Here is a 13,241-nt window from a genome sequence, read left to right on the forward strand (position 1 = left end):
TCAGATCTACAGCAATACAGAAAAGTATCTAATAAAAATCAACATCCAGGCATCACAAAAAGAAGAGTTAATCCAAAGTATTCAACTGGAATAGTGAGTTTTGGGGAGGAAGACCTGAGAGACAAAGTACCAGTCTTATCATATTATATCAAGGGTACATACTATCCACATGATTTATCTCCATTGATATTTACTTTGCTTACCTAGCTGAAGTAGTGTTTGTCACGTTTTCTCCTCTCTTGAGCCCAGATGCAGAAATAAGGAAGAGAGAAAGCTAGCACTTGGAAAATTTCCTAAATAACCAGCCAGAAATCACTGCTAACTGTGGCTAACTTGTCACACAGATCACAACCCAACAAAAAATATTCAGCCCTATTTCCTGCAGTGAAACAGAAGTCTTCCAACATGGGATACAATAAATGGGATCATGGTGTAAATAGAGAATATATGGGGGTTTGTGTCCAAATTAGAGGGACCCTGAATAGCAGAGGAAAGGGTGTGGACCTTATTTTACATGCTAAGTCGTTTCAGTCATGTCTGTCTCTTTGCGACCCTATGGACTGTAGTCCTTCAGGCTCCTGTGTCCATGTGATGCTCCAGGCAAGAATACTGGAGTGGGTTGCCATTTCCTTCAACAGGTGATCTTCCCAACCCAGGGATCGAACCTGCATCTCTTATGTCTCTGGCATTGGCAGGCAGGTTCATTTCCACCGGAGCCACTTGGGAAACTTTTATTTTATGGGTAGTAGAGAATTAAGCAGCAGAGTGACATGATCACACCTGGGCTCACTCATCCTCCTCAGTTCCTTTTCTAAGTGGGATTTGGATCTGTTTTCTTATATACTCGCCTCACTGGATATGAGAAAGGCTTAAATGTTCTGTTTGTGATGTACTTATGAATACCTCAAAAGAAGGGCACCATTTAAACTCCCATCTAAGAATAATCCTTTGCTCATTTTGACATCAAGCTGTTTCAATAAGACACACTTTCAGTTCACCTGTGTTCTCTTTATTCTTTCAGATCAAACTCCATTCAGTGACTGCTCGTCATCATGGCCCCAAACCCAGGAAAGCATGAAGTCTTGATGAGGACCTGAAAAAACCAACTGAGCGTCCTCATTGTGTATAATGGACTCTCTAACCTATAGTCATGTGCATCATTGCATTTCCATCTGAATTTTGGTCTTAGGCCTATTTTTGTGCTTAGGTTTCTATCACCTTACTGTCTTGACCTCCCTGTTGCTAGAAGGGTGGATTTGCTAACCAAACGCAGTCTCAGGTCCTTTGAACTTAAGCAAAAGTGAAACAGAATTACTAAACACTGGATTCATACACTCACTTTTGTGTAATAGTGACAGGAAGGCCAGGCCTGGAATTCAGACTGTGCGGGCACTTGTTTCTTGTGTACTGACATTTAACACATACACTATCAGGGAAGGGTCACAATATTTATGCTGTTAGAAGAGTCAAAGGTCTCTGTATCTTGACTGTGCCAGAGGATTTTTTAGGAAAGGACTGGGTTTTATACTTCTGGAAGTCATCAGAATATTGTACTCCTCCAAACCGAAATAGCCTTCCTATTGTGCCTGGTTGGTCATTTCCTCCTAAATGCCACTTCGGTTCTCCCAGCACTTGGAGGACATGGGCTCAACTAGTCATTCTATGAGCTCTTTCTTGCCATCATTTTGTTCTTTCACAACAGTGATCAGATTTTCATGAAAAAAAAATTGGATGTTTTAAAGCTACCTATGGGCTCAAACCCTTCTGTCTCTGTTGGCTGTGTAAGTGTCAGGCACCTCTCCACAGATGTCTGCAGAGATGGCCTTGTGTCACTGCTCCCGTTTGTGTTTATGGTCGTGTTGGCCTGTTACGTGTATTAGGGGCCAAATAGAGTTGATCCAACCAGACTGCAGGAGCTGTGAGTAAGACATTATTAACAAACACTTTCTGATCTCCCACCGAGTGCCAGGGCCCATGGTGGACACCAGGACCACAGAGCATGACCAGTAACCCTGACCCAGAGGAGCTCACAGTCTTGGTGCTTAGCTGCTGCAAACTTTTGACAATTCTTCAGAGTTCTGATAAAGTTGGTTCTGAATATTTGTTTGAGTTTTTTGAGATTTCTGAGGTTCTAAAGATTTTCTTCTTAGAAAATTTTAAAATGTGATATCCATAGTTGGTATCAAGTATCCATGTGATATCTAACAGTTGTAGTACCATAAAGGTTATACATTTCATCAGGGGTGAGTTGGGTAGTTTCTGGATTTTGAGGAATTTTAAAATTCCACTTAAGTTCTTGAATTTATGTACTGTAAATAGATTTGTTCTTAGTGTTTCCTTTTTATCCTTCCAACATCTTTAGTGTGGGGCTTGTAGAATTGTAGTGATAATATTTCATTTCTGATATTAGGCATTTGTCTTTACTTTTTTTATTTTGTTTATCTGGCTAGAGTTTTATCAATTTGGTTGATCTTTTCAATGAACCAGTTTTTTTACCATGATTGTTTTTCTTTATTTTTGATTTCAATTTTTTTTTCTCTTCTGTTTTGGATTGTTTGTTTGCAGATTGCTTTAGGTATAGTTTTCTTTTCTTTCTCTAAGGTAACGTGAAAACATAGATTATTGATTGAGGTCTTTCTTCTTTTTTAATCTAAACATTAAATGCTATAGTTTTCCCTGTTAACACTGACTTGGATGCACCCCATAAATTCCAATATATTGCCTTTTCATTTTCATTCATTCCAGTGCAGTTTCTATTCCCTTGAGAATCTCTCTTTTACCTGGGATGGTTCTTTAATTTCCAAGTGTTTTGAGACTTTTCTTCTCCTTCCATATTGTTTCACTACTAGTTTGATTCTTTTCTTGTCAGAGAATATACTCTGCATCATTTAAATTTTTTTTTAGTTGGTTTAGAGGATATAGGATTCTATCTTGATGAATGTTTCCCACGTGCTTGAAATAAACGTGCATTTTGCTGTGGTTGATGCAGTGATATATCTAGATCCACAGTATTTGTGAATCACGCAGGGCCCAGGCTGCCCCTAGGGCAATGGTTCAGTTCTCCATGCTTTTGATATTCTGTCTCTGGTGAGATTCCTGCATGCACAGCTCAGGTTGAACTCAGGAGTTCCTACAACTTGCTGGAATTCCTTGCTCATATTTGATCATGCCCACTATCTGCCCTCACTCTCTGCTACCAAGAGACTCTCCTTCTGGTCCTCTCACACAGATTGAGTGGTATTTAGTTTCCTCTGTTGGGTACTTCCCTTGAATGGATCCGCCTAGATGACTAAGCAGTTAGATAATACAACAATAGCACAACAGTGTGGGATCTTAGCTCCCTAACCAGGGATCAAATCCATGTTTCCTGCATTTGAAGTGCAGAGTCTTAGCCACTGGACTGCCAGGGAAGTCCCCGTTTGTCCTTTTCAGATTCCACATGTAAATGATAACAAACCATACTTATCGTTTTCTGTCTCACTTATTTTACTTAGAATAATGCCTTCAAGCTTCTTCCAAGTTGTTGCAAATGGCAGGATCTCCTTCTCTCACATGGCTATATCCTGAATATGTTGCATCTTCTTTATCCATTCATCCACTAACCGACGCTTAGGTTGTATCCATATTTTGGCTATTGTGAACAATGATGCGATAAATGTAGGAGTGAAGATATATTTTCGATATCCTTTTTCATTTCCTTTTGAATATACACTCAGAAGTGGAATTGTTGGATCATATGGTAGCTTCCTTGATTGTGTTCTTTGATGCACAGACTTTTTTGTGTTTTTTTTTGATGAGGTCCTATTTATCAATGTTTTTCCTTTTTTTGCCTGTGCTTTTGGTGTCATCCCCGTGAAATCATTACCATCTAAAATATTTCTAGATATATAAAAAAGCACAGGTTAAGATGTACACCTATAATTCTTTGCCCTGTCTACCAACGGGTGCCCAGAAGCAATGACCCTTCAGTACCAATGAGCACACTTAGGGCACAGATCTAGTTTTGTCAATACCATTCGATAATTAAAGGAACAAGGGCTCCATGAAAAAATTGATGATTCTAGAATTGGGACAGGAAATATGGAAAATGAGCCTGGAGCATCTTGTACAGTGTGAAAATAAAAAAGAGAAAAAGAAATGCTCAAAAAATTTTCAAAAGACGAAGCAACATTTCCAGGCGTATGACAAAGGTATATACAAAGGGAGTGACAGGAAGAGTTCCTAAAGGCCAATCCGAGAACAATTTGAAAATAAAAATATATAAAGTTCTATTGGATTGTAACCCAAGGTGTAATAAAGATACCATGATTCCATATTGAGAAACAGAAATAATTTCTTAATTACACAAACAAGCATAGGCAAGTGTTCCACACAGAAATATTCCAGTTTATGCAGACACTCCCACTTGTAGAAAGGGGAGCATAACTCCCCACCCCTGAGGCATGGACTGCACATCGTGACTTTCTTCCAAATAGGACAGGATAGAAAGGGGGCATAAAACAATTACTTTATCACATAGACACATGACAAGCACTACCTCAGCCACATGATCAAGGAGAGCATCATCAGTGATCAATTATGCTAATAGTATAAAGACTTGATAAAATGTGATGAGAATAGGATTTTACATCTGTAAAATTCCTTCCCCAAACTTGTAATCCCAGGCTAGTCACAAGTAAAATATCAGACAAATACCAGTCAAGGGACATGGTAAGTAACATCTGCCAAGTACGCCTCAAAACTGTCAAGACCATCCAAAGCAAAGAAATGTTAAAGCTAAAAGGAACCCAAGGAGACATTACAAGTAAATGTTAGGGTATTTTCCTTCGCAGGTTCTGGGAATGGGTAAAATCTATAGAAGTCTGAGTAAAACATGGGCTTTAGTTGATCATAAATAATGCAATAATAATTAATAATTATTATTATAAATAATTATTTATAAATATAAATTTATTTATATTTACATATATATTATTATAAATATATAATGATTATAAATATATATAAATATGTATTTATTATATATTATATTATATTATACATATTACATATATTATATATTATATAAAATAATTTAATATAGATAATATTATAATATATAAATATGTAATATTTAATATATAAATATATTATATAATAAACATATAAAAATATAAATTATATTTTTATACATTATATTATATATATTATATATTATATTATAGAAAAATAAAAATATATATATATATTTATATATATAAATATAAATAAATTGTTATAATAATAATAAACAATGCAATATTTCCTCATTAATTGTAATAAATGTATCATATTACTGTAAGACATTAGGAATAGGGGAGACTGGGTGATGGCCATAAGAGATTTCTGCTTTTCTCACAATTTTTTTTTTCAAGTCATAATGGGTTACAAGGGTTAAAAGCGTTACAAAGGAAAAGGTGAAAATAAAGACTATTTTCAAAATAAAAAAGGCAAGGAAACTTTGGGCACAACATGCTGAGTATGTTAAAAAAGGACATAGAAAGGAAACCAAACACAAGCACATGGAACCTGTAAGTATGAAACAACCCTTGCTATATTAGCTTCAACTTTTCCTCCCTTAACCTCCAATCCCATATAATATACTAAAACCGGGCCTCTTCCAGAAACATCTCTGGATCCACTTTTTTCTCAAGTCCCACAAACACTGCCCTAATCCAACCTCATAGATGTTTTGCCTGGATACGGCAAAAGCCACCAACCAAGAGCAGGTGGAGACCTGGAACCCCATACTTGCTGAAAAATCACTTTAAGACGTCTGCCAGTGTTATTTGCTACAGAGGTCTGTCAAGATCCAGGCAGGTGTCAATGTCTTGCCTTGAATACAAGGGTCCAAAGCAAACCTTTAGCTGTGCATACATGTGAGTGCTCGTGTCTGACTCTTTGTGACACCATGGACTGTGGCACACTCCCCCCACCCCCGTCTCCTATGTCCATGGGATTTCCCAGGCAAGAATAGAGGAGTGGGATACCTTTTCCTCATCTAGAGTATCTTCCCACCCAGGGATCGAAGTTGCATCTCCCACATTGCAGGCAGAGTCTTTAACACTGAGCCTCCAGGGAAGCCATGAGGAAACACAGGGACTTCTCAGAGGAGCAGAACACTCACTGAGAATCCTTTACCCAAGGGAGGTGCTTGTCCAATCTGTGATGCCCTGGGAAAGATCAGCTTGGGAACAGGGTGGTGTGTGTCCACACAGCCGCTGCTGCAGAAGATCCTGGATCCTGGAACTGACCTCCAGATAAGTCGGTGGGTGTGAGGGCGAGTTTGGGCCACCTCGCAATCAAAGGACTCAGGTTCTTATGTACCCAGAGCAAGAACCCAACCACACCTAACAGTCATATCCCATAAGGAGCATGAGGAGTACCTGCCATGAGAGCTGCCACATACACATCCTGAAGTGCCCCCTGGGACTGTGGTCCCAGCCTTGGCCCCAGAGCACAGACGTCCTCATGGAGGCCAGAGCGGCAGCTCACCAACAGTGGCACCTGCTCCCCCTCCCTCTTCCGGCCAGTCCCAGGCAAGTCTGATGGGATCTCCAGGGGCTTGCTGCTTCCATGTCTCTGAGGCTGTTGACCCTCTATGCAGCCTGCACCCGTGGGCCCCAGATTCCTCTCCTACCTGGCTCCTTTCTGAATCCTCATTGGAGTCTGGGACCTCTGGCGCCTAGAGTAGCATCATCCCAGCCATCTGCTAGAGCTTTTCCTCTGCTCAAACAGCCCGACTGGGGACACCAAAGTCCTAGCTAGCTATGCCGGTGGCTGACCAGACAGCCCTCTGCCTCTCACACTCAGGCTCAAAAGCCAGGACCTCACAGTCACATTCACAAGACCCTGAGTTTCCTCCAACACACTCCACAGGGATTCCACAGGGAATGAATGGTCTGATACACCTCAGGACCTTAGAGATGTGCCCTGCAATTCCATGGCAATGACTACTACTGACCTCCCACGAGGAGTCTTGCCCAGGGGCTGCATCAAGACCTGCTGGCTCCACCTGAAGCACAGTGGAAGGTGATGCTGCTCTGGGATTTCCAAATAAAGTTACACACATGAGGTCATCAGGACCAGGGCCTAATCCACTCTCCTTGGGGCTGGGAGATGGGGGGGGGGGCAGGGAAGCAGGACAAAACCCAAGAGAAGGTTCTGGCAGAGAGGGGGCGCTGTGGGCAGCAGTGGTGGGGAGGCCTCGGGGCTGGGCGCCACCAGGAGGATGCCCCCAACAGGGGACTTTGGCAGCTGGCTGCTGCCCTCCTGATGGAGACTGATCACAGCCCCAAGGGGGCTGACAGTGCAGCTCGTGGGGGGCGGGGGCAGGCTGTGGGTCTTTGGTGGGGGTGGCTGGAATTCCTGAAGCCAGTTCCCTGTGGGGCAGCCTCTCTCAAGTGTCAGAGGTGAGGGGTTTGAGTCACTGGAAGAGAAACCACACTTGGAGTGGTCTATGTCTGTGTGTTGTCCTGACTTGAGGATTAACCCCCAGGTGCCCATGTCCTTTCAGAACAAATGGTTGTTGACAAAATGCTTCTGGTCAAAATTCACTGGCCCTGGGTCATCATATGACCCTTCCTAAATGAAGAGGCCTGGCAGGGTCATGTCCCCATGTGTGCAGTGAGAGAGGAAGACAAGAGGTGACTGAACACCTGACATCTCTCCAATTCCACACTGCCTAGCAGATGCTCCACAAAGAGCAGCAGTTAAAAATCTCTTTTGTTTTGGGGAGGAGAGTCTGAGCAGGTCACATGGGTCTTGACATTTTCCACCTTTTCCAAGTGTCCACTGACTATGTGGCTGCTACCTTGTATGTGGCCAGAATCACATCTATTGTTCCTGTTGTTCTCTGACACTCAGCATGGAGAGCTGCCCCTTCAACCCCCTGCACCCATCCACACCCCCACTGCAGTGACCTCACCACCTCCTTAGGCCCGGAAGTCGCTCCTGCCTTTTCATGCCAGGCACAGCCTTAACCTGGGTCTCTGCTGCCTCCACACTTCTGAACCTGCCTGAATCTGGGGATGTTGCTGGATGTTGCACCTTTACTGGCTACTACTTATTTCTCATGTTATTCGCATCTCAGACTCTGTCCCTCTCTCTTCTGGAAAATGTTTTTGTTTTCAGGACACCTCAGAGAATTGGCAGCTTAGTTAGAAATGGAATAGAAAACCCCTCAGAATTGCTATTCTGTGTTTTCCTCCCGGAGAATATATATCAATTTCGGTGTTTGTCTGTGTTTCGGAGTGGAGAGTAGTGTGTCCAGCTGGGCACAGCTCACTCAAAGATCACAGGATTCTTGTCACACAGCAGGTCCTGTCCACTTTTGCAGCTTCTCTTTACTCATTTCATCCAAATGAAATCTAGACCATGCTCACAAGTGAAAATCATAAAGTCCAGATGACCAAAGACACTGTTATTTCAATGTTCTTGCTAATCAGCTTCCCAAGGCAGAGACATGAAAGCTAGCACAGGGAATACTAGGCCATATATCAAAGAGCAAGATTCAGATTTCCTAGGATTCCAAGCAGATGGTGGATAGAAAACACCTATTTCATCCCTGTGGTCAACAGCTATGGGACAAGAGCCAGGACCCCTTCCTGCCTGTCCTAGAAAGAGAATTCTCTGGGGTTTATCCAAGAAGCAAAAGGACACCTCACAGCAAAGATCCATTTCAGAGATTCCGCTCATCCCCAAGACAAACCTCATGTTACTGCAGATCCTGGACCATTGATGTAAGTGTGGGGGTGTCCTGCTACTCTTAGTGTCCCCACTGTTAACATGGCCTTTCACGGAGCAGAGAATCTGTACACGTCTTTGGAATAACTGAGCCAATGAGGAGGGGTCTCAGATTGTCTGCTACTTTCTTTAATAATCCAGGAAAATTCAATTAACTGAGATCATTTAGTTATTGTAAATGACAGACAAGAAGGCCATAAGCATGAATTCACTATGAGTACTTTTATTATCCAACTCTTCTCCATACAAAACTATTGCTAGAGAAGTTCACATTTTCAAACATTTCTAATTTCGATTCCATTGCATTCTGTTCAGGACCACAAAACAAAATGGAAGACTATCCAATCTCTTTTAGAAAACAGCAAAACTCTTGTTTTTGAACTGTGTAACATCAAATACACTCGGATCAATATCATTCACAAAGTTAAGATATGGAAGTTTCTTTAGCCTTCTTTGAAACCAAACTTTGAAAAATTTCTAAAGAAAACAGAGATGAATCCCCATGTCATCATAGAGAACAGGAACCAAAAGATGCTACAAACTGGTTCCCCCTTCTAGCTCGGGCCCTCACAATTTAGAAAGCTGACTACCCCCTATTTAACCACAGAGAGAAGGAACAACCTGGCTGCTGCTCTGTCCCAGGCCCCCTATTCCTCCTCCCTCGCATCTTATGCAGACAGGAATGGGAAGGCCCTCAAAGCCCTTGGGTTGACCGTGAGCATAAATGCCATGACTTGCCACTTGCTGGTCTCCACATAGGCCCGGGGACCCCACAGGAACTCATAGCGAGCAGGGTGGCTGTCAGGCACCTGCTCGTACCGCAGGTATCCCTCCCGCACCCACACTTGGGTCAGAAGCTCCCTGGGCTCCCCAAAGACACAGTGCTCACTCCCAACATACATCCCCATCCTGCTGAGTGCTCCCCAGACTGCCTCCTCAGGGGCCGGGTCTCCAAACCGCATGATCATGCTGAGGACCAGCACCAGGAAGCCGGCCTTGGGCAGACCCACCCCATCGCTCAGCATCTCATCGCAAGTGAGGCCCAGGATGGGGACCAAGATGTAGGTGTGCTCCGCTGGGTCCACCTCTTCCACATCCACGCCTAACAACAGCTGCAGGCACACGGAGACTTCCCTGAAGACCACCGGGAAGTGCTCCTGGTTATCCCTGAGGACCTCATTCAGCATTTCCGCCTGGGAGGTCAGCTCCTTGGCTCGATACTTGAGGAGCAGGAACTTCATCAGTTTACCTATCATCCTTTGCAGAATTATTTGGGGCAAGGCCTCCACAGGAGCGGAGGAGGATGCTGGGGGATAGGAGGCCAAGTGGGATGCGGACTCCCCCACCTCAGCCTCCAAGAGCGGCACCTCGACAGGGCCCTGGTCCTCGCCTGGGTCCTGAAGGCCTTCTTCGGGTTTGCTGAACTCACTCATCTCAACCACGAGCACAATGCCTGAGGTCAAACAAAACACGGAAGTGAGGCAGAGGTACAGATGGGGACCAAGGGCCTCTGGGAGAGAGGAGGTGTGAGCAACCTGGGCTAAGAAACGCATCCTGGATGGTACAACACAGGCCACTTACAGATCTCCGGTTGAGGGGTACTCTCAGACCTCACAGGAGTGCTCCTCCTGGGAGGCCAACCCCTGGCTACCCGAAGGAGGAACGGAGGTGGCTCCCAAGCAAGTCGCCAGCACAGCCCGAGATTTCCAGGTCCAAAAATGTGGGAGGAATTGGGCCTTCTGGGGCCCCCCTATGTTCTGGGATAGGGAGCCTCTGGTTCACTTCAGGTCACCCTCTCACCTTGATTCCTGATACTGCCTGTCTGAACTCAGGACACAGGCTTCAGACCTCTGCCTTCGCCTCCTGGTTCCTGGAGCTCCTGGGAGAGAAATGGAGTTGACATCTAAGGGCTATACTGTGACACAGCCCTGGGCCTTCTGTGCTGGTAGGTGGGGACGGACTCTCGGATTACACCCAGTTGTGTTGTGGATACCTTGTAATGCTCACCTTTCCCCTGGCATGACCTGGACCTACCCCTTTGGAGGAGTAGAAGGAAACTCAAAACAAGACACAAGCCTGAACAGAAAGCACTGAGGGGCCCCACATGCGGCTGCACCTGTCCAGGGTCTCGCGCGGGTCCTAGGTTGGGGAGATGCTCGGTCCCCAGCTCCTCCTCACGTCCTGCCTGGCCTCCAAGCACTCGCCACAGGGGCGGGGCTCTGCTCAGTCCAACCTTGGGTTTGGGGAGTTCAGCCCCTGCCAACGTGAAGCCTCCAACTCTGCCCGTAAAACCTCACCTCCCGAGTTCCCTAAGCCAGCGGTCAAGAAACTGCTCACCCTGCTCATCCCACTCTGGGCCCTGCAAGACCCTCTTGCAAGGGTCAAGATCCCTCCATGTTGGGTTCGAACCACGTCAATCCTTCCTCACATGGAGCCTAGACTCCAGGCAGGACTCGCGTTTGTCCCGTCCGCCATTTTGAGACCCCGCCACTTTCACAAGGCCTCCAGTCCCTCTGAGACCCGCATGTGAGGAAGTCAGACAGACCTAGTGTGCTCTTCTCACCCCAAGGGCTCCCAGGATCGACTACAGGGAAGGGGATCTGTGGGGTTCCTTAGGTCCTCACCCAGGTTACTTAAGAGTCCTCCTTCAAGAACCTCACCTTGCCTCCGCGCAGGACCTGGATTCTCGCCTCTCCGCAACTGAAGCCCCGCCCCTTATACCAGGACCCCAGTCTCCTGAAGACCCGGATGTCAGGAAGTCAGCTCATGCCTGTGGCGCTCATCCTGCCCCCACGGTTGCCCTGGACTGACAACAGAGATGCGCTTCTCTGAGGTCTCCTCTGATTAGGGGTTCAGGGTCCTCTAGGCCCTCTTCAGGGTCCTCAAGGTCTTCAACCCTGCAGGACCTGGGACTCGGCCCCCCTGAGGCCCCGCCCCATATGTGAGGTCCCCAGTCATAGACCGGGATGTCAGGAAGGAGACCATGCACTTTGGGCTCATCGTATCCCAGATCGGGCAAGGACCAACAGCAGCTCCAGGATTTTCTGAGGTCTCCTCTGATTTGGGTCCAGGGTCCCCTCAGTCGTCCATCAGGGTCCTCACATTGAAACCCTGGAGGAGCTGGGCTTCTTCCCTCTGCTCACTTGAGGCTACACCCCCTTTCCCAGGTCCCCAGTTTCTCTGAGACCCAGATGTCAGGAATTGCAGCATGTGCTCATCCACCCCCTGTGCTCCCTGAGATTTGATGTGAGGGTCCCGTCTCTGATCAACACAAGGGACATGCCCAGATCTGCCAGGGCTCAAGATGAGGTTCCTGAGGGAGGATGTAGGAACCCCACAGATTCCTGACCCTGCTGTCAGCCCTGGGCCACCCTGGTGGTGGGATGAGCGCTTGGCAGCCTCTTCTGATTTCCACATCTGTGTCTCAGAAATATTAGGCAATTGTTAGAAGGGGCAGGGCCTCAGATGGGCAGTGGGAAAGGTCTTCTTTCTTTTGAGAGTCAAGGTGAGGACACTGAGGAAGGACAGAGGGGAGCCTGGACCCCAGAGCAGAGTGGGCTCTGGGAGGACATTGGGTGGATGAACGTATGCTGGATTTCCTGACTGGGTCTCAGAGAGACTGGGGACCTGGTATGGGGGCTGACTTCCTAATATACAGATTTCAGACTGGTGTCCTAGTATACAGAGATGACTTTCTGACATCTGCATTTCAGAAAGACTGGGTTCCTGGTATAAGGTTTGGTGCGTTAGTAGGGGAGAGGAGAGAATCTGAAGTCATACCTGGAGATAAGGTGAGGTCTCTGAGGGAAGGCTGATGGGACCGCAAGTGAAAACTCAAGGAATCCCAAGATAAGAATGATGGAACCCACAGTTCCCTGCCCCTGCCATCGGCCCTGGGAGCTCTCGGGGTGAGAAGAGCACACTAGGTCTGTCCTGAGTTCCTGACATCCAGCTCTGTGATACAGGGGACCTGGTGTGAGGAGCAGGTGGGGAGAGGACAGAGACTAGGTACTCCTGGAAATCAAGGTGAGAACCCTGAGGGAGGACTGAGGGTAGCCAGATCTCAGAACAGAGGGAACCGTGGTAGTCCCTGGGCACGATAACCTCGTGCCGGATGGCCTGACAATCCTGGCAGAGAGACTGGGAACCTCTTGAAAGGTGGGGAAACTCCAAATGGCAGATGGGACACTTGCAGTTCTTGTCTGGAGTCTAGGCTCCATGTAAGGAAGGTCTAAGGCAGTTAGACCCCAACAGGGAGGGATCTTGGCCCTTACAAGAGGGTCTTGGAGGGCACAGAGTGGGGTGAGAAATTTCTTGACCTCTGGCTTAGGGACCTCGGGAGGTGAGGTTTTTCAGGCAAAGCTGAAGGCTTCCGGTCAGCAGAGGCTGGACTCCTCAAACGCATTGGAGGACTGAGCAGACCCCCGACCCTGTGGTCAGTGCTGTGAGGACAGGCAGGATGTGAGGAGAACCTGAGT

The 13,241-nt window shown here is 46.2% G+C and overlaps 1 protein-coding gene across 1 annotated transcript; it reads right to left on the reverse strand.

The window, feature by feature from the left end:
* Window positions 1-9,431: 9,431 nt before the first annotated feature.
* Window positions 9,432-10,196, reverse strand: LOC136153559 (melanoma-associated antigen 10-like). Its single transcript, XM_065915500.1, has one exon. It carries the CDS (start codon window positions 10,194-10,196, stop codon window positions 9,432-9,434), a length of 765 nt encoding a protein of 254 aa, XP_065771572.1.
* Between the last annotated feature and the right edge of the window lie 3,045 nt (window positions 10,197-13,241).

This window comes from Muntiacus reevesi, chromosome X (assembly GCF_963930625.1).
Source record: "Muntiacus reevesi chromosome X, mMunRee1.1, whole genome shotgun sequence".
In the NCBI taxonomy this organism is placed as follows: domain Eukaryota; kingdom Metazoa; phylum Chordata; class Mammalia; order Artiodactyla; family Cervidae; genus Muntiacus; species Muntiacus reevesi.

Excerpts from the sequence above, each read along its gene's own strand:
- LOC136153559 (XM_065915500.1), bottom strand. The coding sequence starts at position 10,196 with ATGAGTGAGTTCAGCAAACCCGAAGAAGGCCTTCAGGACCCAGGCGAG.